This window comes from Salmo trutta, chromosome 14, assembly GCF_901001165.1.
Source record: "Salmo trutta chromosome 14, fSalTru1.1, whole genome shotgun sequence".
Classification (NCBI taxonomy): domain Eukaryota; kingdom Metazoa; phylum Chordata; class Actinopteri; order Salmoniformes; family Salmonidae; genus Salmo; species Salmo trutta.
This window is the reverse complement of record NC_042970.1, coordinates 84,704,527-84,727,485: the sequence shown is the minus strand read 5'-3', so window position 1 is coordinate 84,727,485 and position 22,959 is coordinate 84,704,527. Positions and strand designations below refer to the sequence as shown.

At 48.5% G+C, this 22,959-nt stretch overlaps 1 protein-coding gene across 1 annotated transcript in view; it reads right to left on the bottom strand.

Moving 5' to 3' along the window:
* Positions 1-6,519: 6,519 nt before the first annotated feature.
* Positions 6,520-22,959, bottom strand: part of LOC115147920 (calmodulin-regulated spectrin-associated protein 3) — a 28,420-nt gene continuing 11,980 nt past the window's right edge. The window contains exons 4-20 of the mRNA XM_029690170.1: positions 22,635-22,712; positions 22,360-22,392; positions 21,094-21,144; positions 19,270-19,408; positions 18,522-18,661; positions 15,213-15,306; positions 14,992-15,043; positions 14,600-14,661; positions 14,311-14,341; positions 11,146-13,621; positions 10,769-10,890; positions 10,310-10,617; positions 9,801-9,863; positions 9,665-9,755; positions 8,607-8,722; positions 8,310-8,428; positions 6,520-8,069 (exon numbers count right to left, since the gene is read on the bottom strand). Coding sequence (XP_029546030.1) covers positions 7,785-8,069; positions 8,310-8,428; positions 8,607-8,722; positions 9,665-9,755; positions 9,801-9,863; positions 10,310-10,617; positions 10,769-10,890; positions 11,146-13,621; positions 14,311-14,341; positions 14,600-14,661; positions 14,992-15,043; positions 15,213-15,306; positions 18,522-18,661; positions 19,270-19,408; positions 21,094-21,144; positions 22,360-22,392; positions 22,635-22,712 — 4,260 coding nt within the window. The 3' untranslated portion in view covers positions 6,520-7,784. The remainder of the gene's footprint in view (positions 8,070-8,309; positions 8,429-8,606; positions 8,723-9,664; positions 9,756-9,800; positions 9,864-10,309; positions 10,618-10,768; positions 10,891-11,145; positions 13,622-14,310; positions 14,342-14,599; positions 14,662-14,991; positions 15,044-15,212; positions 15,307-18,521; positions 18,662-19,269; positions 19,409-21,093; positions 21,145-22,359; positions 22,393-22,634; positions 22,713-22,959) is intronic.

The window sequence follows — 22,959 nt, the reverse complement described above, 5'->3', positions numbered from 1 at the left end:
GGTGGTGTGGGAGATTAAGAAGGGGGAGGGGGACACAACACCTTGAGTGGGAAAGTGTGTAGTAATTTGGAGAATAAAAACGTATTTAAAGCTTATGTAACTATGGAGATATAAAACGTATATAAAGCTTATGTAACTATGGAGATATAAAACGTATTTAAAGCTTGTGTACCTGTGGAGATATAAAACATATTTAAAGCTTGTGTAACTATGGAGATATAAAGCTTATGTAACTGTAGAGATATAAAACATATATAAAGCTTGTGTAACTATGGAGATATAAAACGTATTTAAAGCTTATGTAACTATGGAGATATAAAACGTATTTAAAGCTTATGCAACTATGGAGATATAAAACGTATTTAAAGCTTGTGTAACTATGGAGATATAAAACGTGTATGTGTACACCTAAGCAAATAACTTTTACACGTATGGTTATACACACAGGGCCTACAACCGTAAAATCATTTTGATAACAACAAGCAATGCAGTTTTATAATAACTTCATTTGTGAAACGCCTATCTGACGTTCTTCTTCTCACCTCTGAGACAATGGCTGGCAGCGGCCCACGTTGTGTGGTGTCTAATGGTTAATCTAATGTTTATGTTCGTCCTGTGTGGTTTTCCCCAGCCCAGCCCTGTGATGGGAGGACTGCTGGAGGAGTAGTACTAGAACACAGTGTACAATCTGTCTGCCTAGCATTTGTCTCCTTATCCTAGCTCCTAACCTTCTATATCCCCTAGCTCCTAGCCTGTGTCTCCTTATCCTAGCTCCTAACCTTCTATATCCCCTAGCTCCTAGCCTGTGTCTCCTTATCCTAGCTCCTAACCTACGTCTCCTTACCCTAGCTCCTTGCCTTCAATATCCCCTAGCTCCTAGCCTGTGTCTCCTTACCCCAGATCCTAGCCTTCTATGTCCCCTAGCTCCTAGCCTATCTCCTTACCCTAGCTCCTAGCCTTCTATGTCCCCTAGCTCCTAGCCTATGTCCCCTAGCTCCTAGCCTATGTCTCCTTACCCTAGCTCCTAGCTCCTATGTCCCCTAGCCTATGTCTCCTTAACCTAGCTCCTAGCCTTCTATGTCCCCTAGCTCCTAGCCTACATCTCCTTACCCTAGCTCCTATGTCCCCTTGCTCCTACCCTGTCTCCTTACCCTAGCTTCTATGTCCCCTAGCTCCTAGCCTATGTCTCCTTACCTTAGCTCCTATGTCCCCTAGCTCCTAGCCTGTCTCCTTACCCTAGCTCCTATGTCCCCTAGCACCTAGCCTGTGTACTTACCCTACCTCCTATGTCCCCTAGCTCCTAGCCTATGTCTACTTTCCCTACGTCTCCTAGCTCCTAGCCGATGTCTCCTTACCCTAGCTCCTATGTCACCTAGCTCCTAGCCTGTCCTTACTCTAGCTCCTATGTCCCCTAGCTCCTAGCCTGTCTCCTTACCCTACCTCCTGTGTCCCCTAGCTCCTAGCCTGTCTACTTACCCTACCTCCTATGTCCCCTAGCCTGTCTACTTACCCTACCTCCTAGCCTATGTCTACTTACCCTACCTCCTATGTCCCCTAGCTCCTAGCCTATGTCTACTTACCCTAGCTCCTATGTCCCCTAGCTCCTAGCCTGTCTCCTTACCCTAGCTCCTATGTCCCCTAGCTCCTAGCCTGTCTACTTACCCTAGCTCCTATGTCCCCTAGCTCCTAGCCTGTCTACTTACCCTACCTCCTAGCCTATGTCTACTTTCCCTACCTCCTATGTCCCCTAGCTCCTAGCCTATGTCTCCTTACCCTAGCTCCTATGTCCCCTTTAGTCCCTGAGGTAATATCTAGATCTGATTGTAGCAACATGACTTTCAAATGCTCTCAGGTGTCTAGTGTGTAGGGAGGGGGTAGGAGATGGGGGGGATTCTGATGAATTTCTTTGTGTACGCTGATAAACGTGAGTCCATGCCTCAGCACCTTGGAGGTATGCAGACACAGAGAGAGGGGGGAGGGTGGGAGAGAGAGAGAAACGTAGAGAGAGCCAGAGAGAGAGAAACAGGTAGAGGCAGAGAGAGAAAGGGGACGGGGGAGAGAAACAGAGAGAGAAAAGAGAGAGAGAGAGAGAGAGAGAGGGATGATGTATTGTAAGACAGTGAAGTGGTGCATCTTGGGTAATAATGAGTGTTAATCAGGGTGTCATCAGATCTCTCATCACACCCTTTATTCTCCATTCACATGGCTAAAGCAATTACACAGCAGGAATCACTAACAACACCTGTGTGTGTGTGTGTGTGTGTGTGTGTGTTTGTGTCTGTGTGTCTGTGTGTTTGTGTCTGTGTGTTGTATTTGTGTCTATGTGTTTGTGTCTGTGTGTTTGTGTCTGTGTGTTTTATTTGTGTCTGTGTGTTTGTGTCTGTGTGTCTGTGTGTTTGTGTCTGTGTGTTTGTGTCTGTGTGTCTGTGTGTTTGTGTCTGTGTGTCTGTGTGTTTGTGTCTGTGTGCACCCAAGAGAAAGCCTTTGTGCACACGTACGTGTGTCCATCTTTCAGAAAGCAAAAAAGTGCATGTTGTGTGTACGTGCGTGCATGTGTGTGTTTGTATGTGTTTGTGTGTTGCATCTCAATTATATAAATTTACCACTCCTTGTTTAACCTACAGAACACAGACATAACTCTATCACTATACATACCCTAGTACAGGGATTTCCACTGTGACCCTACGAGGTCCGGAGCCGGCTGGGTTTCTGTTCTACCTGATCATTAACTACACCCACCTGGTGTCCCAGGTCTAAACCCGTCCCTGATTAGAGGGGAACAATGAAACAATGCAGTGGAACTGGCTAAGAGGTCCAGAGTTGAGTTTGAGGACCCAAGTAGAATGTACATATATTATAACTATCACTATACCCTAGTAGAATGTACATATATTATAACTACCACTATACCCTAGTAGAATGTACATATATTATAACTATCACTATACCCTAGTAGAATGTATATATAACTACCACTATACCCTAGTAGAATGTACATATATTATAACTACCACTACACCCTAGTAGAATGTACATATATTACAACTACCACTATACCCTAGTAGAATGTACATATATTACAACTACCACTATACCCTAGTAGAATGTATATATAACTACCGCTATACCCTAGTAGAATGTACATATATTATAACTACCACTACACCCTAGTAGAATGTACATATATTATAACTACCACTATACCCTAGTAGAATGTATATATATTATAACTACCACTATACCCTAGTAGAATGTACATATATTATAACTACCACTATACCCTAGTAGAATGTACATATATTATAACTATCACTATACCCTAGTAGAATGTATATATAACTACCACTATACCCTAGTAAAATGTACATATATTATAACTACCACTATACCCTAGTAGAATGTACATATATTATAACTACCACTATACCCTAGTAGAATGTACATATATTATAAATACCACTATTGTCACGCCCTGACCTGAGTGAGCCTTTTTTATGTCTCTATTTAGGTTTGGTAAGGGTGTGATTTGGGTGGGCATTCTATTTCCTTTTTTCTATGCTTTGTATTTCTTTGTTTTGGCCTGGTATGGCTCTCAATCAGGGACAGCTGTACATCGTTGTCGCTGATTGGGAGTCATACTTAGGCAGCCTGTTTTCCTTTGGGGTTTGTGGGTAGTTATTTTCTGTTTTGTACATTTTGTGACCTGACAGAACTGTTGGCTGTCGTTCATTTTCTTGTTTGTTTGAAGTGTTTCTTATTATTAAAACATTAACATGAACACTCACCAAGCTGCGCTTTGGTCCCCTTCTTCTACAGACGACAAGCGTTACAGAACTACCCACCATAAGAAGACCAAGCAGCGTTGATTGGAGCATCGGGTTGACGGATGGACTTGGCAGAAGGAGCGAAGATTCTGGGAGGACAAGTTACGGGAGCTACGGGAGCCCAAGAGGCAGCCCCCCCCCCCAAAAAAATGGGGTGGGGGGGCACACGAGAAGTTGGCCTGAGTCAGGATGGAATACTGAGCCAACTTCCCGTGCTTACAGGAGGCATCATAGTACTGGTCAGGCACCGTGTTATGCGGTAGAGCGCATGGTGTCCCCAGTACGTGTTGAGAGCCCGGTGCGCTACATCCCAGCTCCTAACGTCTGCCGGGCGAGAGTGGGCATTGAGCCGGGGCGGAGTGTTCCAGCTCAGCGCATCTGGTCTCCGGTGCGCTGTCTCGGTCCAGGTTATCCTGCGCCGGAGCTGCGTACTGTGTCTCCGGAGCGCTGGGATGAATCAGTCCGTCCTGTGCCTGCGCTCCACCCGCGCCGGGCTAGGTTGGGTATTCAGCCTGGAAGATGGGCAACAAGCATACGCACCAGATCTCCAGTGCGACCCCACAGTCCAGTACGCCCTGTTCCCGCTCCTCGCACTAGCCCTGAGGTGCGTGTTTCCAGTCTGGCACATCCAAAGCCAGCACCACGCACCAGGCCTTCAGTGCGTCAGCCCAGTCCAGGATGTCCTGTTCCCGCTCCTCGCACTAGCCTTGGGGTGCGTGTCTCCAGTCTGGTACCTCCACTACCAGCACCACGCACCAGGCCTCCAGTGCATCAGCCCAGTCCAACTCGTCCTGTTCCTGCTCCTCGCACTAGCCTTGAGGTGCGTGTCTCCAGTCTGGTGCCTCCACTACCAGCCCCACGCATCAGGCTTCCAGTGCGTCAGCCCAGTCCAGAGCTTCCGACGACAGTACCCCGTCCAGAGTGTCCGGCAACAGTGCCCCGTTCAGAGTGTCCGGCAACAGGGCCCCATCCAGAGTGTCCGGTGACAGTGCCCCGTCTAGAGATTGCCCACAGTCCGGAACCGAGAGAGACGGCCTACAGTCCGGGACCGAGTGAGACGGCCTACAGTCCGGAACCGAGAGAGTCGGCCTACAGTCCGGGACCGAGTGAGACGGCCTACAGTCCGGGACCGAGTGAGACGGCCTACAGTCCGGAACCGAGTGAGATGGCCTACAGTCCGGAGCTCCCAGAGTCGCCCGCCTGTCCTCCGGCGCAGCCAGAGTCGCCCGCCTGTCCTCCAGCGCAGCAAGAGTCGCCCTCCAGTCCGGGGCCCGCGGCGAGGGACCCCGCTCTAGAGGCGCCACCAAAGTGGGGTGAGCCAGTGGTGGAGCGGGGTCTGCGTCCCGCTCCAGAGCGGCCACCGCGGAGAAATGCCCACCCAGACCCTCCCCTATAGGTTCAGGTTTTGCGGCCGGAGTCCGCACCTTTGGGGGGGGGTACTGTCACGCCCTGACCTGAGTGAGCCTTTTTTATGTCTCTATTTAGGTTTGGTCAGGGTGTGATTTGGCTGGGCATTCTATGTCCTTTTTTCTATGCTTTGTATTTCTGTTTTGGCCTGGTATGGCTCTCAATCAGGGACAGCTGTACATCGTTGTCGCTGATTGGGAGTCATACTTAGGCAGCCTGTTTTCCTTTGGGGTTTGTGGGTAGTTATTTTCTGTTTTTTACATTTTGTGACCTGACAGAACTGTTGGCTGTCGTTCATTTTCTTGTTTGTTTAAAGTGTTTCTTATTATTAAAACATTAACATGAGCACTCACCAAGCTGCGCTTTGGTCCCCTTCTTCTACAGACGACAAGCGTTACAACTATACCCTAATAGAATGTAGATTTATTATTACTATCACTATATCCTAGTAGAATGTACATTTATTATAACTACTAGTAGAATGTACATATATTATAATTATCACTATACCCTAGTAGAATATACATATATTATAACTACCACTATACCCTAGTAGAATGTACATATATTATAACTACCACTATACCCTAGTAGAATATACATATATTATAACTACCGCTATACCCTAGTAGAATGTACATATATTTTAACTACCACTATACCCTAGTAGAATGTACATATATTTTAACTACCACTATACATACTCTAGTAGAATGTACATATATTTCGGTATATTTATTTCTTCTATACAGTAGTTCCTCTCTACATTTCTTTTCTAGGTTGTTTAGTAAATACTACTTGAGGTCTTCTCAGTCAGTTAGCTGCTGCAGGGCATTTACAGTGACATTATATATAGTATAATTCAACTATATACAGTTGGGTTGTGATTATCATAATGATATAACCCTCAAATAAGAGAGAGAGAAACACTGTTGATGAATTAAGACAGGGAGGATGGGAGGGGAAAGAGAGTTTGTGAGTGAGCGAGAGAGAGCGAGCGAGAGGAGAGATGGAGACATGGTGTTAGGGAGGGAGAGAGAGCGAGAGAGAGAGGAGAGAAAGAGAGATGAAGAAAGGGTGTTAGGGAGGGAGAGGGAGTGCGAGAGAGACGGAGAGAGACAGAGAGAGATGGAGACATGGTGTTAGGGAGGGAGCGAGAGAGACAGAGAGAGAGAGAGGAGAGAGAGAGGTAAGACCAGACCAGTTCATCAGGTTCAGAGAGAGGAGGTAAGACCAGACCAGTTAGTTGGGTTCAGACGACTGTTTAGTTCAGATAGACAGAGTCAGGTTTTAAAACACATCTACTTTATTAACCCTACTGTACCGTGGGTGGGTCATAACCCCTGTCCCCTGACCTTTAACTTTCAGGGTTTTACATTTCTATTGGCTGACAACCCATAAGAACCAGTGCTTGACTTGGACTGAAATAGGTGCCAGTACTCAATTTGAGTGCCGGTACTGTTTATATTTAGGTGCAAAAACTCTGCAATAGTTTAGAGCTAATATTCTGTAAGAGGTGCAGGAAGTCAAGCAGTAGAACATTTGAGGTGCCGTTCGGTACTCAGTTCCGGTGAGCTCCTGCCCAAGTCAAGCACTGTGAGGCCACATGTCCATGCTGCAGCGTCTTTGTACAAATCAGTTATGGCAGTTTAGGGATAGATTCAATCCATAGCGCAGAACATCCATCCGCCGTATAGCGTGATTGAAATTTAAAGGTAATTTCCGATTTGGCCAACATATTCTGCGTTTATCGAGAATGCAGTCTCGGCGAATGCGAGAACAGTCCTTTAAATTTCAGTCGAGCTATAGCGCAGAATCGGATTGAATCTAGGCCTTAGTCTGCCAGCGATGGCCCGTCCGTCACAATTATGTACAATCTTTGATTTTGTGCTATTTGGTGAACACACATCTCGTGTTCTTTTCTCCTAATCACATTAAAGAAACAACACACGTCTTCCATTCCTTGTTTTGACCGTAGTTTGCAGGATAATAAAAGTCCAACTTTCAAAATAAAAGTCCCGTGCCTGCCAGTCATTAGGCAGAAGGCATTAGAAGGATTGTGTTCGTGTTATAAAACAGAAAACTTTAATCAACCTATGGCTATCAGCATGCCTCCAGCCTTTCAGCTAGTAGTGAACAGAACAGAACATAAGGCCAAAGGGTTTATGGGTATCAGAGAAACAATCATTTTGTACCTCAGACATTTACAGGAGAACATTTTAACTAAAAAAGAGAAAGATACACTATTTGTGTAGAGTTTGTTTCCTGTGTAGTGTAACCATTTAAAGATTGAAAAGGTAATTTTTACAATAACTGGTCTTCAGTATCCCCCGTGTGTGGACGAGTCTTAGAGCCTTCACTATAAGGGTGGATAGTTGGACTGTTCCATTTCCATGCACATACAGGGGAGGGAAAGCACCTCGTCAATAGTCAGTAGGTCCGATGAGATTTAAGGGCGAGAGGGGTAGTGTGTCCCATGCAGGACAAACAGTAATTAAGTTGTTTGTGTGTGTTTGTGTGTATCCATTCCTGTATGTATGTATATATACATATTTATTTTGGTTTGCCAGACCTCTTGCTGTGCCACAGGTGTCCTGGTAACGTGAAGGCGTCGACACTCATGGACATGGTCTTGGACGGGATACAGCTGAACTGTTTCCTGTCGGAGCTGTACTTATAGATAGACTCCACCAGGGCGGGGCTTACGACACGCGGGCCCACCCCGGCCAATCGGATGAGCTCGTCAGTCTCGGGGCTCATGGTGTAGACGGCTCGGAACTGACAGTTGGAATCACGGAACAGAATCAGGAAGTGGTTGGCTGGACTCTTCTCCATCTCCTGGTGGGGGGAGAGAAAACAATGTTTGTGTGGATGAAAACTTGTCTTCTGTGTGTGTGTGTGTGTGTGTGTGTGTGTGTGTGTGTGTGTGTGTGTGTGTGTGTGTGTGTGTGTGTGTGTGTGTGTGTGTCTGTGCACTTTTGAGCTGTATTTCTAAGAGAACTCATTTGTTGTCAGGTCTGGTTAGTCAGTACTGTGTGCACTGTATGAGTTGTGTGATATACAGTGAGGACTTCCCACCTCCACCATCTTGTTCTTCTGAGTCTCGTTGACCTTGCCAGCCAGACAGCAGCGAGACAGGGCGTTGTGGATGATGAACTTATTGGACTTGAAGCTCGGCTCCTTGAACAGTTTGGGCCCTGGGAAACACACACACACACACACACACACACACACACACACACACGCACACACGCACACACGCACACGCACACACAACACACCCACAAACAAGTTTAGATTTGATTTAGGGTACAACAGTTTTATAACAGGACAATTCTTTGACATCATTCCATTTCCTATCACATGGTGTCGTACCGGTGTATTCTGGGATGGAAGGGGAGGAGCCATTGGAGCCGATCTCCCAGTCCTTGTCTCCGTTCTGATTGGCCAGTCGGCTCGGTGACATCAGACGTGAGGGCGAATCAGGGCGGCTGGAAGACAGGAAGGGTAAGAGTTAGTAGAATACTGAAGGTGTAGTTCTGAAATGTGATTGGCGCATCAGCAGTTTTTCTCTTGTTATGTCAGTCACTGACAGTCACTCAATTAGCCATGTCAGTTAAATGTTTTTAGATAGTCTAGCGGCCAGCTATGTAAACTTGTAATCATGGGCGAATTACCGGCCGGGATGGGCCCCATTGATTGTGTTAGTCAGTTTAACTTAGATATCCTATAAAAAAAAATCCTATGCAAACATTTTTCTCCACACATGGCAAAATGTGTAGAATTGCATTTCAAATTTTTGGATGGATTTGGTTACGCAGATGTGCGAGCAAGTGAGGCCCCTCATGATTAGTTTTTTTGTGGCCCCCACCCACATTGTGGCGGCCCCCACCCATTCTGTTTTAAATTACATTTACATTTAAGTCATTTAGCAGACGCTCTTATCCAGAGCGACTTACAAATTGGTGCATTCACCATATGATATCCAGTGGAACAACCACTTTACAATAGTACATCTAAATCCTTTAAGGGGGGGGGGGGGGGGTAGAAGGATTACTTTATCCTGTCCTAGGTATTCCTTAAAGAGGTGGGGTTTCCGGTGTCTCCGGAAGGTGGTGATTGACTCCGCTGTCCTGGCGTCGTGAGGGAGCTTGTTCCACCATTGGGGTGCCAAATTAATTGTTGTTTTTACTTCTATGGTAGTTGTGAATAGCTCGGGTGGCCTTCTTTTTTTTTACCCCGGATCAATATACCAGAGAGAGAGAGACAGGGAGAGAGAGAGAGAGAGAGAGAGAGAGAGAGAGAGCGAGAGAGAGAGAGAGAGAGAGAGAGAGACAGGGAGAGACAGGGAGAGAGAGAGAGGGAGGGAGAGAGAGAGAGAGAGAGAGGGAGGGAGGGAGAGAGAGAGAGATAGATAGAGGTAGAAGTGTTACCTGGATGGTTTCTTGGTAGGGTCAGAGACGGTGTTGTCAGAGACGGTGTGGTCAGGGACGGTGTGGTCAGGGACGGTGTGGTCAGGGACGGTGTTGTCAGAGACGGTGTGGTCAGGGACGGTGTGGTCAGAGACGGGGCTTTCTGAGTCGTCAGCCAGGTTGAGAGAGGAGTGAGAGTACACCTTAGTCAACTTAGAACCTGGAGAGAGAAAAGAGAGGAGGGAGAGAGAGAGAGAGAGAGAGGAGGGAGAGGAGAGAGAGAGAGGGAGAGAGAGAGAGCGAGAGGAGAGAGAGGGAGAGAGAGAGAGAGAGATAGAGAGGAGAGAGGGGGAGAGAGAGAGAGAGATAGAGGAGAGAGAGGGAGGGAGAGAGAGAGAAGGAGGGAGAGAGGAGAGAAAGAGATAAGAAGGGAGAGAGAGGAGGGAGAGAGGAGGGAGAGGAGGGAGATGAAGAGAGGGGGGTACAGTATGTTGATAACTTGTCATTATGCAGAGTAAAGCAGCAGAAGACTAGAGTATCAGGGTGCTGGGCTGGAACAAAAGCCTTCACCTCCGTCCCCCCGACCCCCCTTCCAGACACTGGAAAGGGGAACAGTAGAGCGCCTAGCTAACACACACAGACACCCTATTGTTACAATTCCATTACCCATAGTGCTCTTGGCTGGGCTGCGGGACAGCTGTGACTCCTCCCGAGTCACGCTCCGAGGTCGGGGGCGGGACTTCTTGGTGGCGACTCGTCCCTGATTGGGGGGTTTCTGACGCAGCACCTTATCCAGGTCAGACATGATGCGTATCTGCTGGCGGTGGGCGTACTCCCTCCGCGTGAAATCACCACGGCGACTGGGCGTGGCCGGGGGGGTGAGGGAGGGGACACCGGCCGCGGGGGGAGGGGTGCAGGACAGGGGAGGGGTCTGTGGGAGAGAGCCTCTTCGCTCCTCCTCCTCAGAGGGGGGTCTAAAAGAAAGATGGAGGGGAAGGGGGGGTTATGGTGATGATCTATATGTTTATTTGTTGAGTGGATGATGAGTGTCTGTCTGTCTGTCTGCGTGTCTGTCTGCGTGTGTGTGTGTCTGTCTGTGTCTGCGTGTGTGTGTGTGTGTGTGACCTGCTCTCTCTCTCCTGTTCGTTCCACTGTCTCCTCCTCTTCAGTTCCTCTGTTCTTTTCTGCTGTCTCTCCAACAGAGCAGCTCTCCTCTGAGCCATCTCATCTTCACAACGCACCTCCTCCTGCACACACACACACACACACACACACACACACACACACACACACACACACACACACACACACACACACACAGTCATTACTTTATTTGCTACATCTAGAAACACATCATCTTTGATTTCCTTATGAGTCAATAATGAAACGATGAACTTGAATTAACGTTGTGTTATCTACATCTAAGGGCAGAGGGTTAGTTAGGGCTTGTTTCTGGGAGGGACTATTCTCTCCTTCTCCGTCTCTCCCTCCGCCAGACTCACCTTGAAGAAGAATCCAACCGCTCCTCTCGACTCCGATTCCACTGAGGGTTCTAGGAGTTCTGTGTTCTGTGTCTGTTCTACTTGATCCCCCGTAGATTCTCTCGGTTCTCCCGTGGGTTCCGTAGGTTCCAACGTTTCTCCTGTTGGAGGTTCTGTGTGGTCGCTCATGGAGTCAGAGAAGAACTCCTGTCCTTCTGTGTCAGTTGGCTCGTCACTGCTCCCCTCTGGCCCTCCCAGGGATGACAATGACACCTCCATCAGGCTGCAACGATTCCCTCCTCCTCCTCCTCCTCCTCCTCTCCCTCCCTCCCCTCCTCCGCAGTAAGCGGCCGACAGCGACAGGGTCTCACTCTCAAAGGAGCCCTCGGAGGGGGCTCCAGAGCTGCTGCCACCCCCAGAACGGCCTCTCCTGGGCTGGGGAAACACGGGCCGGCCTCCCCCTGACCCCTCCTCCAGCTCCAGGCTGAACTGGGTGGGCGTCTCGCTGGAGCCCGTCTCCGAGGTACTCTCCTCAGGCTGGGGCAGCATGGCGGCAGGGGGTTCCTGGGGTGTGCAGGGGCCCCCGATACGGAAAGAGGAGGAGGTCTGGACCTGGCACTGGCTGGGGGAGACGCGTCGCAGGTGGGGGAGGGAGTCCACATGCTGCGGGGGGGTGAGGACACGGGTGGAAGGAGGGAACTTCAACTCAGATGGGCGGGGATGGGAGGGGCTACGGGGGGAGGAGGAGTGGATCTTAGTGCGGGGGGCAGGGCAGGAGGAGGAGGGCTGGGGGAGGGCCCTGCGAGAGGGGGAGGTAGTGGAGGTGGGGGGTTTGGAGCCTGCAGGGATCACCCAAGCCTTACTGATGCTCTTGGTCGGGGTTCTAGTCGGACTCTTAGTGGGGGTCCTGGGTGGTGTCCTGGGTGTACTTTTAGGTGTGGTTTTAGGTGTGGTTTTAGGTGTAGTTTTAGGTGTGGTTTTAGGTGTAGTTTTAGGTGTGGTTTTAGGTGTGGTTTTAGGTGTGGTTTTAGGTGTGGTTTTAGGTGTAGTTTTAGGTGTGGTTTTAGGTGTGGTTTTAGGTGTGGTTTTAGGTGTGGGTTTGGGTGTGGTCTTCTTGCCCATTAGCTGTTGTTGTTGTTGGGTCAGTTTCTGCATGTCGTTCTGTAGTGACCTCAGAGCCTCACTCAGCTTCAGGACCACCTCATTATACTCCCCTAGAACAGCCCCTCCCCCCGGCTCAGGCCCCTCCCATTTATCCGCCCCTTTCTCAGCCCCCTTCCTCGTATCCATGGAAAACGTCACCTGCTTCTCCAATCGCGCCTGCGGGCGGGAGTTCCCTTCGTCTGCCTTGTCTTTCTTCTTCCCTTTCTCCTCTTCCACTTCTCTCTCCTCCTTCTCCTCCTCCTCTTTCAGCTGCTCCTCCATGCGGCTGAGACGCTCCTCCAGAGATATAGGCTCCTCTCCTCCCTCTCCTCTCTTCAGCTGTAGGAAGGCAGTCTTGCCCAGCCTCTGTCTGTGTCTGGTGAATATGGCCTCTATGCGTCTCTTCTGGGCCTCGATGGCTCTGCGTTTCTCCTCCAGGCGGGCCCCCAGCTCCCAGGCCTCTGTACCCGGCTCAGGGTGCTTCCCTCCTGGGCTGGGGGTGGTGTGGGTGGGGGTATGGAGGGTGGGGGTGGTGGGGGTGCTGGCTGACTCCTCTCCCGGTGCGGCCGGCTGTCTCCTTCTGTCCCGCCGCTCGGCGAAGCTCGTCATCTGCGGGCTGCCGCTACTGCCACCGGTGTTGCTGATGCTGCCGTTGCCGTGACGACCATGGCCAGGGCGGACGTTGCCGGGGGCGTTTCTAGGAAGGTCGTCGGAAGCTTCCGATGAGTCCACACTTCCGTCGCGGAGGACCGAGTCATCGTCCCGCGAGCCATCCGATGTCCGTCTCCCCTTCTCCCCCCTCTCCCTGCCTCCCACTCTCCGCTTCTCTCCTCCGCCCCCTTCCCCTCCTATTGGTTGGTAGAGCATTCCGGAGCGGCAGGGGGCGGAGCTGCTGAGCTGGGTCAGGTTGTCTTCAGGAGAATGAAGGAAGAAACCTGCAGGAGCTCCTTCTGGACACAAGCGTGGCTCTGGCCTTCCTCTTCCTCCTCCTCTCTCTCCTCCTTTATCTCCTTTCTCTCCTCCTTTCCCTCCTCCACCTCTTTCTCCTCCTCCAGGAGTGTGGATGATCTTGACGGTCTGCAGCTCCCCTAGGGCCTGTGTGTGTGAGTGTGTGTGCGGGCCCCAGGAGGAGCGTTGAGGGACAGAGGCGCTGACCAGGTGACTGAGGTCCTCGGGGGGGCTGTAGGGGACCCGTGTCATCCCCGATGACATCATGCTCGATGAAGTCATCATGGCGGGCACGCCGGCGGTCAGGCTGTTGGTGCTGGCAGAATGCACGGGGTTGCCCATGACAACGTCCACGTCACTGTCTAGACCGAATGGAATACTGAAGGTCACAGCCGAGAGAGGACGACTGGAGAGAGAGGGGGAGAGAGAGAGAGAGATGGAGAGGGAGAGAGGGAGGAAGAGAGAGAGATGGAGAGAGAGAGAGAGATGGAGAGAGAGAGATGGAGAGGGAGAGATGGAGAGGGAGAGAGAGAGAGAGAGAGAGGAGAGAGAGGAGAGAGAGAGAGAGAGATGGAGAGGGAGGGAGAGAGAGATGGAGAGGGAGAGAGAGAGAGAGAGAGAGATGGAGAGGGAGGAAGAGAGAGAGATGGGAGAGGGAGAGATGGAGAGAGAGAGATGGAGAGGGAGAGAGAGAGAGAGAGAGAGAGAGAGAGAGAGAGGAGATGGAGAGGGAGGGAGAGAGATGGAGAGGGGAGAGAGAGAGAGAGAGATGGAGAGGGAGGAGAGAGAGATGGAGAGGAGAGAGAGAGATGGAGAGGGAGGAAGAGAGAGAGATGGAGAGGGAGAGAGAGATGGAGAGAGAGATAGGGAGGAAGAGAGAGAGAGAGAGATGGAGAGAGAGATGGAGAGGGAGAGATGGAGAGGGAGAGAGAGAGATGGAGAGGAGAGAGAGATGGAGAGAGAGATGGAGAGGGAGAGAGAGAGAGATGGAGAGGGAGAGAGAGAGAGAGAGATGGAGAGAGAGGTTCAATCAACTGGGAGGATGGTAATAAATATATATTTCCACAGGCTGAAACAGTCCGCCACCCTACTCACCGGATCTGTTTCTTGGTCCACATGTTCCCTTCTAAAGGTGACAGAAAGGGAGATGTAGTCAGGAATACATCTCCAACACTTAGACTTCTCTCAATTGCATACTCCTCATCTTCTCAAAACCCATTGGATGAGAAAGCCAGGGGTCCCTCCCCTCTGACCTTTACCCTCCAATGGGTTATGAGAAATAGACGAGGAGAGAGGACAGCGAGGATTATGCAATTGAGGAAAAGCCCACAGACGCAGAAAGGCAGCTTTAAACTACATTACCCAGAATCCTCATCTCTCTTACCAGGTGACGCAGGAGAGGATATGTGGACAAAGGGCTGTTTGAAGATATAGGAGGGAGAGCCACTGGAACAGAAAACACATTATTATTCATCTGTAATATACGCCACGTCTTATTCTGCCATAGATACAATAATCAGGCCATGTGGATGTGTTTCTGTTTGGTTTCTCACTGCTCTTTGGGGTCTAGACCCATAACATATCATGACAAAGACTCCTGAAAACTTCACATTTTAGAGACGCCAATGAGATTCAGTATATAACACAGACTCATAGTAATGGATGTGAAAGAACATGGAAATACATTGCACTTGATCGATTGCTGTAGTTTCCCGGTTGCTTTGCACTGTCAAACAATAACTATATGTAGAATGAATATGTGTGTCCTGATTTTACCTGTTGCTGTTCCCACTGACAGGACTGGTGCAGTCCAACAACCCCGAGGCATCTGGCACACAGAGAAACCTATTCATGTTATCAACCATAACGCCAAATAAACAGGTTATACAGCAGTCTAATCTCTCTCTCTATCTCTCTCACACACACACACACACACACACACACACACACACACACACACACACACACACACACACACACACACACACCTCCCCTACCTGTCAGGTCTAGAGGTAGTAATGGCTTGACAAAGTCAGGTTTATGCACCTCGAACCATCCTAGCAGCTCTGCTATGAAACTCATGATATTCACCTGAAGGAGAACAGGGGAATGAACACCTTTAACTTTTAATAAAAAATGTATACGTTTTTAATTGAACCCTTTTTTACAGTAATAATCCAGTAACAACATTCTAGCTGATCAGCTGTCATTTACAGACGGGGAAGTGGTAGGTTAAAGGAGAGTTACAGATGTAGGATCTTCATTTGATCACTCTTTTTGTTTTCATTTTTATTTCACCTTAATTTAACCAGGTAGGCCAGTTCTCATTTACAACGGCGACCTGGCCAAGATAAAGCAAAGCAGTGCGACACAAACAACAACACAGAGTTACACATGGAATAAACAAACGTACAGTCAATAACACAATAGAGAAAAAGTCTATATACAGTGTATGCAAATAGCGTGAGGAGGTATGGCAATAAATAGGCCATAGTAGTGAAGTAATTATAATTTAGCAAATTAACACTGGAGTGAGAGATGAGCAGATGATGATGTGGAAGTAGAAATACTGGTGTGCAAAAGAGCAAAAAAGTAAATAAAAACAACATGGGGATGAGGTAGGTAGATTGGATGGGATATTTACAGTTTGGTGGTGTGAGTGAAGGAGGTTTTGTTGCGAATCAGGAAGCCGATTCTAGATTTAATTTTGGATTGGAGATGTTTAATACGAGTCTGGAAGGAGAGTTTATAGTCTAACCAGACACCTAGGTGTTTGTAGTTGTCCACATATTCTAAGTCAGAACCGTCCAGAGTAGTGATGCTAGTCAGGCAGGCGGGCGGGTGCGGGCAGCGAACGTTTGAAAAGCATGCATTTAGTTTTACTAGCGTTTAAGAGCAGTTGGAGGCCACGGAAGGAGTGTTGTATAGCATTGAAGCTTGTTTGGAGGTTCGTTAACACAGTGTCCAAAGGGCCAGATGTTAACAGAATGGTGTCATCCGCGTAGAGGTGGATGAGGGAATCACCCGCAGCAAGAGCGATATCGTTGATATATACAGAGAAAAGAGTCGGCCCAAGAACTGAACCTTGTGGTATCCCCATAGAGACTGCCAGAGGTCCGGACAACAGGCCCTCTGATTTGACACACTGAACTCTATCTGAGAAGTAGTTGGTGAACCAGGCGAGGCAGTCATTTGAGAAACCAAGGCTGTTGAGTCTGCCGATAAGAATACAGTGATTGACAGAGTCGAAAGCCTTGGCCAGGTCGATGAAGACGGCTGCTAAGTACTGTCTTTTATCAATGGCGGTTATGATATCGTTTCGTACCTTGAGCGTACCTGAGATGCACCCGTGACCAGCTCGGAAACCGGATTGTACAGCGGAGAAGGTACGTTGGGATTCGAAATGGTCAGTGATCTGTTTGTTAACTTGGCTTTCGAAGACTTTAGAAAGGCAGGGCAGGATGGATATAGGTCTGTAACAGTTTGGGTCTAGAGTGTCACCCTCTTTGAAGAGGGGGATGACCGCGGCAGCTTTCCAATCTTTAGGGATCTCGGACGATACGAAAGAGAGGTTGAACAGACTGGTAATAGGGGTTGCAACAGTGGCGGTGGATAATTTTAGAAAGAGAGGGTCCAGATTGTCTAGCCCAGCTGATTTGTACGGGTCCAGGTTTTGCAGCTCTTTCAGAATATCTGCTATCTGAATTTGGGTGAAGGAGAAGCTGGAGAGACTTGGGCAAGTAGCTGCGGGGGGTGCGGAGCTGTTGGCCGGGGTTGGGGAAGTCAGGAGGAAAGCATGGCCAGCCATAAAGAAATGCTTATTGAAGTTCTCGATTATCGTGGATTTATCGGTGGTGACAGTGTTCCTAGCCTCAGTGCAGTGGACAGCTGGGAGGAAGTGCTCTTATTCTCCATGGACTTTACAGTGTCCCAAAACTTTTTGGAGTTTGAGCTACAGGATGCAAATTTCTGTTTGAAAAAGTTAGCCTTTGCTTTCTTAATAACTGACTGCGTGTATTGGTTCCTGACTTCCCTGAAAGTTGCATATCGCGGGGACTATTCGATGCTAGTGCAGTCCGCCACTGGATGTTTTTGTGCTGGTCGAGAGCAGTCAGGTCTGGAGTGAACCAAGGGGTATATCTGTTCTTAGTTCTAAATTTTTTTGAAAGGGGCATGCTTATTTAAGATGGTGAGGAAATTACTTTTAAAGAACGACCAGGCATCCTCGACTGACGGGATGAGGTCAAAATCCTTCCAGGATACCCGGGCCAGGTCGATTTGAAAGGCCTGCTCGCAGAAGTGTTTTAGGGAGCGTTTGACAGTGATGAGGGGTGGTCGTTTGACCACGGACCCATAGTGGATGCAGGCAATGAGGCAGTGATCTCTGAGATCCTGATTGAAAACAGCAGAGGTGTATTTGGAGGGCAAGTTGGTCAGGATAATATCTATGAGGTTGCCCATGTTTACGGATTTTGGGTTGTACCTGGTGGGTTCCTTGATAATTTCTGTGAGATTGAGGGCATCTATCTTAGATTGTAGGACTGACGGGGTGTTAAGCATATCCCAGTTTAGGTCACCTAACAGAACAAACTCTGAAGATAGATGGGGGGCAATCAATTCACATATGGCGTCCAGGGCACAGCTGGGACCTGAGGGGGGTCTATAACAGCAGTGAAATACTTTTTCTGGAGAGATTAATTTTTTTAATTAGAACCTCGAACTGTTGATGAGAATTTGTAGGGTATTCAAGGTTTAAAAAGGCTTCTAAAGTTTGTAATGTCCGCTTAAAAACATCAGACTTGATTTTCCCTAATGAAAAATGTATCAACCCCTACAAAAATGTCTATTATATTATAATCCACATAATAATCCACATTCTCCTATTGCTGCAGGATTATTTTCCTGCTGTAGCAAAGTAGCTCAAATTAAGATCCTACATCTGTAAGTCTATGTTCTGGACAGAGACAGCTCTATAGAGTTGTACGTATGTGTGGTGTTGTGGAGAGATCTTATACATTGACATTGACAGAGTTGTACGTACGTGTGGTGTTGTGGAGAGATCTTATACATTGACATTGACAGAGTTGTACGTACGTGTGGTGTTGTGGAGAGATCTTATACATTGACATTGACAGAGTTGTACGTACGTGTGGTGTTGTGGAGAGATCTTATACATTGACATTGACAGAGCTGTACGTACGTGTAGTGTTGTGGAGAGATCTTATACATTGACATTGACAGAGTTGTACGTACGTGTGGTGTTGTGGAGAGATCTTATACATTGACATTGACAGAGTTGTACGTACGTGTAGTGTGGGCGGGGCGTAGAGCAGGTCCTCCAGCTCCAGGTGACAGCACCTCTGTAGACTGGTCTCACTGATCTCTCTGATCAGCTGCAGGTTATACAGACTGTCTGCTACAGACATGGTGTCCTTCAGACATACATCTAGAGGAGAGAGGGGGGAGGAGGAGGAGGAAGAGGGGGAGGGGAAGGAAGAGAGGGGTAAGGAGAGGAAGGAGGAGGGGGAGGAGGGGAAGGAGGAGAGGAGGAGGAGAGAGGGAGGAGGAGAGGGGGAGGAGGAGGGGGGAGGGAGAGGACGGAGGAGGGTGAAGGGGGAGGATAGAGGAGAGGAGAGGAGGGAGGAGGGAAAAAGGGAGAGGGGGAGGGGAAGGAAGAGAGGGGGAAGGAGAGGAAGGAGGAGGGGGAGGAAGGAGGGAGGAAGAGAGGGGGAGGAAGGAGGAGGGGGAGGAGGAGGAGGGAGGAGGAGAGGGGGAGGGAGAGAAGGAGGGTGAAGGGGGAGGAGGAGGGTGAAGGGGGAGGAGAGAGGAGAGGAGGGAGGAAGGGAGAGGGGTGAAGGGGGAGGAAGAGAGGGGGAGTGAGAGGAAGGAGGAGGGTGAAGGGGTAGGAGGAGGGAGGAGGAGAGGGAGAGGAGGAGGGAGGAGGAGAGGGAGAAGAGGGAGGAAGGGAGAGGGGTAGATATCAGAGGTGTGTGTGTGTGTGTGTGTGTGTGTGTGTGTGTGTGTGTGTGTGTGTGTGTGTGTGTGTGTGTGTACCCTCCAGTGGCAGCAGGTCAGGACAGTAGTAGTGCAGAACAGCAGCTATAGCACAGCCATTAGACAGATCCCTTACACCAGACACCAGAGGAAAAGTAGGAGTCTGCTTTGACAGAACCTTATCCTTCCTATAACGGATCTGACAGGGAGGGAGGGAGGGAGGGAGGGAGGGAGGGAGGGAGACAGACAGACAGAGAGAGGAGAGAAAAAAACAACAGTTAACTACCTATTGTTGAATTAGTTATTGAGACCAAAAGGCCCAGAATTACCCCACAATACAGATGACTTTGCCACGACGTTTAGAGAAATGATCAAGACATGTCATAACCTCCGCAGCCAGCCAATAATCCACCAACACAGCAGAGAAAAGAAATCTGACAAACCAAGCACAAGACTTACCGCAGCACAGTACTTTGCTGAGCACACACACACACAAGCGCACACGCTGAACAGAGTTATGGCTCACATGTCAAACGAGACATTGCAGTGAAAAGAGAGATGGGAGACAGAAAGGAAGTGCAGAAAAGAGTTGTGATGAAGCAGTGTGAGCTGAGACTATAGCGCTCTCTGGTGGACATGCAGTGAAACAACAGGCAGTACAACCACAAGGCACTTGAGTGACTGAACCACTAAGGATAAAGAAGAAATCAAGTGAGACCAGAAAAAGACAAGCTCCTTCCTCTAGAGAACTGTGTTAGCAGACTGAAAAACGACAAGCTCCTTTCCTCTAGAGAACTGTGTTAGCAGACTGAAAAACGACAAGCTCCTTCCTCTAGAGAACTGTGTTAGCAGACTGAAAAACAACAAGCTCCTTCCTCTAGAGAACTGTGTTAGCAGACTGAAAAACAACAAGCTCCTTCCTCTAGAGAACTGTGTTAGCAGACTGAAAAACGACAAGCTCCTTCCTCTAGAGAACTGTGTTAGCAGACTGAAAAACGACAAGCTCCTTCCTCTAGAGAACTGTGTTAGCAGACTGAAAAACGACAAGCTCCTTTCCTCTAGAGAACTGTGTTAGCAGACTGAAAAACGACAAGCTCCTTCCTCTAGAGAACTGTGTTAGCAGACTGAAAAACGACAAGCTCCTTTCCTCTAGGGAACTGTGTTAGCAGACTGAAAAACAACAAGCTCCTTTCCTCTAGGGAACTGTGTTAGCAGACTGAAAAACAACAAGCTCCTTTCCTCTAGGGAACTGTGATTGCAGACTGAAAAGAACTGGATAGTTGAGACACAGCAATATGGTGGAGCCACAAGTGTACAAGTGTGGAAGTGTACATGAAGACCAGATAGAGGGTAACCGATCAAATCAGCCCCAATGTGTCATTCCGACCAGAATGTGAATCAACAAGAAATATTGATAAAACATACATGTATAAAATAAAATCATAAATAACAGTGAATAAATAATATATAGTGTTTCCATCCCCAGACAGCAGGGTTGGAATGTCTGTCTGTCTGTCTGTCTGTCTGTCTGTCTGTCTGTCTGTCTGTCTGTCTGTCTGTCTGTCTGTCTGTCTGTCTGTTAATTAGCTGAGAGAGAGAGCAGCCACAAGGTTGGAATGTCTGTCTGTCTGTCTGTCTGTCTGTCTGTCTGTCTGTCTGTCTGTCTGTCTGTCTGTCTGTCTGTCTGTCTGTCTGTCTGTCTGTCTGTCTGTCTGTCTGTCTGTTAGCTGAGAGAGAGAGAGAGCAGCCGCAGGGTTGGAGTGTATTTCTGTCTGTATGGCTGCCTGTCTGTTAGCTGAGAGAGAGAGACGAGGAAGAGGAGGAGGAGGAGGAGGAGGAGGAGGAGGAGGAGGAGAGGAAAGGGAAGAGTGGCGTATACGTTACCACTGGAGGTTTATTCCCAGACTCCTCCTTCAAACAAAAAGCGATGGCATGCTGGATGAGGATGGCAGAGAGAAGGACAAGCGTAAACACCCACGGGTCACCATGGGAACTGCCATACACAGTCACGTGACGAGGGGGAGGCGGGGGACAGGGGGGTTGAGGAGGGGGAGGGGGGGAGCAAAGATACATTAAGGTAAGAACCCTTCCCACGATGCACAGGAGAGAAGTTTCCCCTAGGTACAGATCTAAGATCAGTTCCCCCTCCCCCAATCCTTAATCATTAGTGGGGAAAATGCACAAACTGACCAAAGATCAGGCCAGAACTTCCCCCTACTCTAGCCCCATCACCCCCTCCACCATCTAAACTGAGTGTAAAAAACATTAGGAACACCTTCCTACATTACATTTGTTGCACCCCATTTTGTCTCAATTCGTCAGGGAATGGATTCTGCAAGGTGTAGAAGGCGTTCCACAGGGATGCTGGCCCATGTTGACTCTAATGCTTCCCACAGTTGTGTCAAGTTGGCTGGATGTCCTTTGGGTGGTGGACCATTCTTGATACACAGGGGAAACTGTTGAGTGTGAAAACCCCAGCAGCATTGCAGTTCTTGACACAAACCCTGTGACCCTGGTACCTACTACCATACCCTGTTCAAAGGCACTTAAATCTTTTGTCTTGTCCATTCACCCTCTGAATGGCACACATACACAATCCATGTCTCAATTGCCTCAAGGCTTACAAAATCCTTCTTCAACCTGTCTCCTCCCCTTCATCTACACTGATTGAAGTGGATTTAACAAGTGACATCAATAAGGGATCATAGCTTTCACCTGGATTCACCAGGTCAGTCTATGTCATTGAAAGAGCATGTTCCTAATGTTTTGTCCACTCAGTGTAGAGGTAGATGATGAGAGGTGAGTCGTCCTTAACCACAGGATCAGGGGCTGTAGTCATAAAGCCTCTCAGAGTGCTGATCTAGGATCAGTCCCCTCCCTCCTTTTATTCCTTAATATTTAAGAGGCCAAACTGATCCTAGATCAGCACTCCTACTCTGAGACGCTTCATGAATACGGACCCTCTGTCAGTGACTATAACCTCAGAGGTTCAAAGTTCATAAGGTCAGGGTCATGTATATAGTGTCACATTAGCAGAGAGAGAGAGAGAGAGAGAGAGAGAGAGAGAGAGAGAGAGAGAGAGAGAGAGAGAGAGAGAGAGAGAGAGAGAGAGAGAGAGAGAGAGAGAGCGATAAAAAGGAGCACACTTACTGGGACCAGTTTCCAGTACCAGCGGGTGGGACACTGCCATACAGAAGCGAGGGATGTGAGAGAGGAGGATAGAGAGAGAGAGAAAAGAGAGAGATAAAAGAGAAAGCAGTAGAAGTGATAGAAACTTTAGGGACACAGCAGTTTAGTCTTTAGTAGCAGTCTTATTTTGATGTTTAGAAATGCTTGCGTGTGTGTGTATTTATGTATGTGTGTGTGTTTATGTATGTGAGTATGCGTGTGTGTTTATGTATGTGTGTATGTGTGTGTGTACTAACTGTTGGTTGAACAGGCTGAGGGTCTGTGCAGGATGGGACCTCCTCATCCTCAGTGCTCTCTCTCAACTTCTGATTCAACTGCAGAGAGAGACAGACAGTTAGAGACAATCACATGTCAACAGTACCATGGTCCTAATCTAGAATGACCAGGTCGTGTTCTAGAATGACTTGGACATACGTGTTCTAGAATGACCTGGTTGTGATCTAGAACGTTCTGGTTGTGTTCTGGTCGTGTTCGAGAATGACCTGGTCGTGTTCTGGGGTTCTATAAAGACCTATTGATGTTCTAAAATGACCTGTTTCTGATCTACAACGTTCTGGTTGT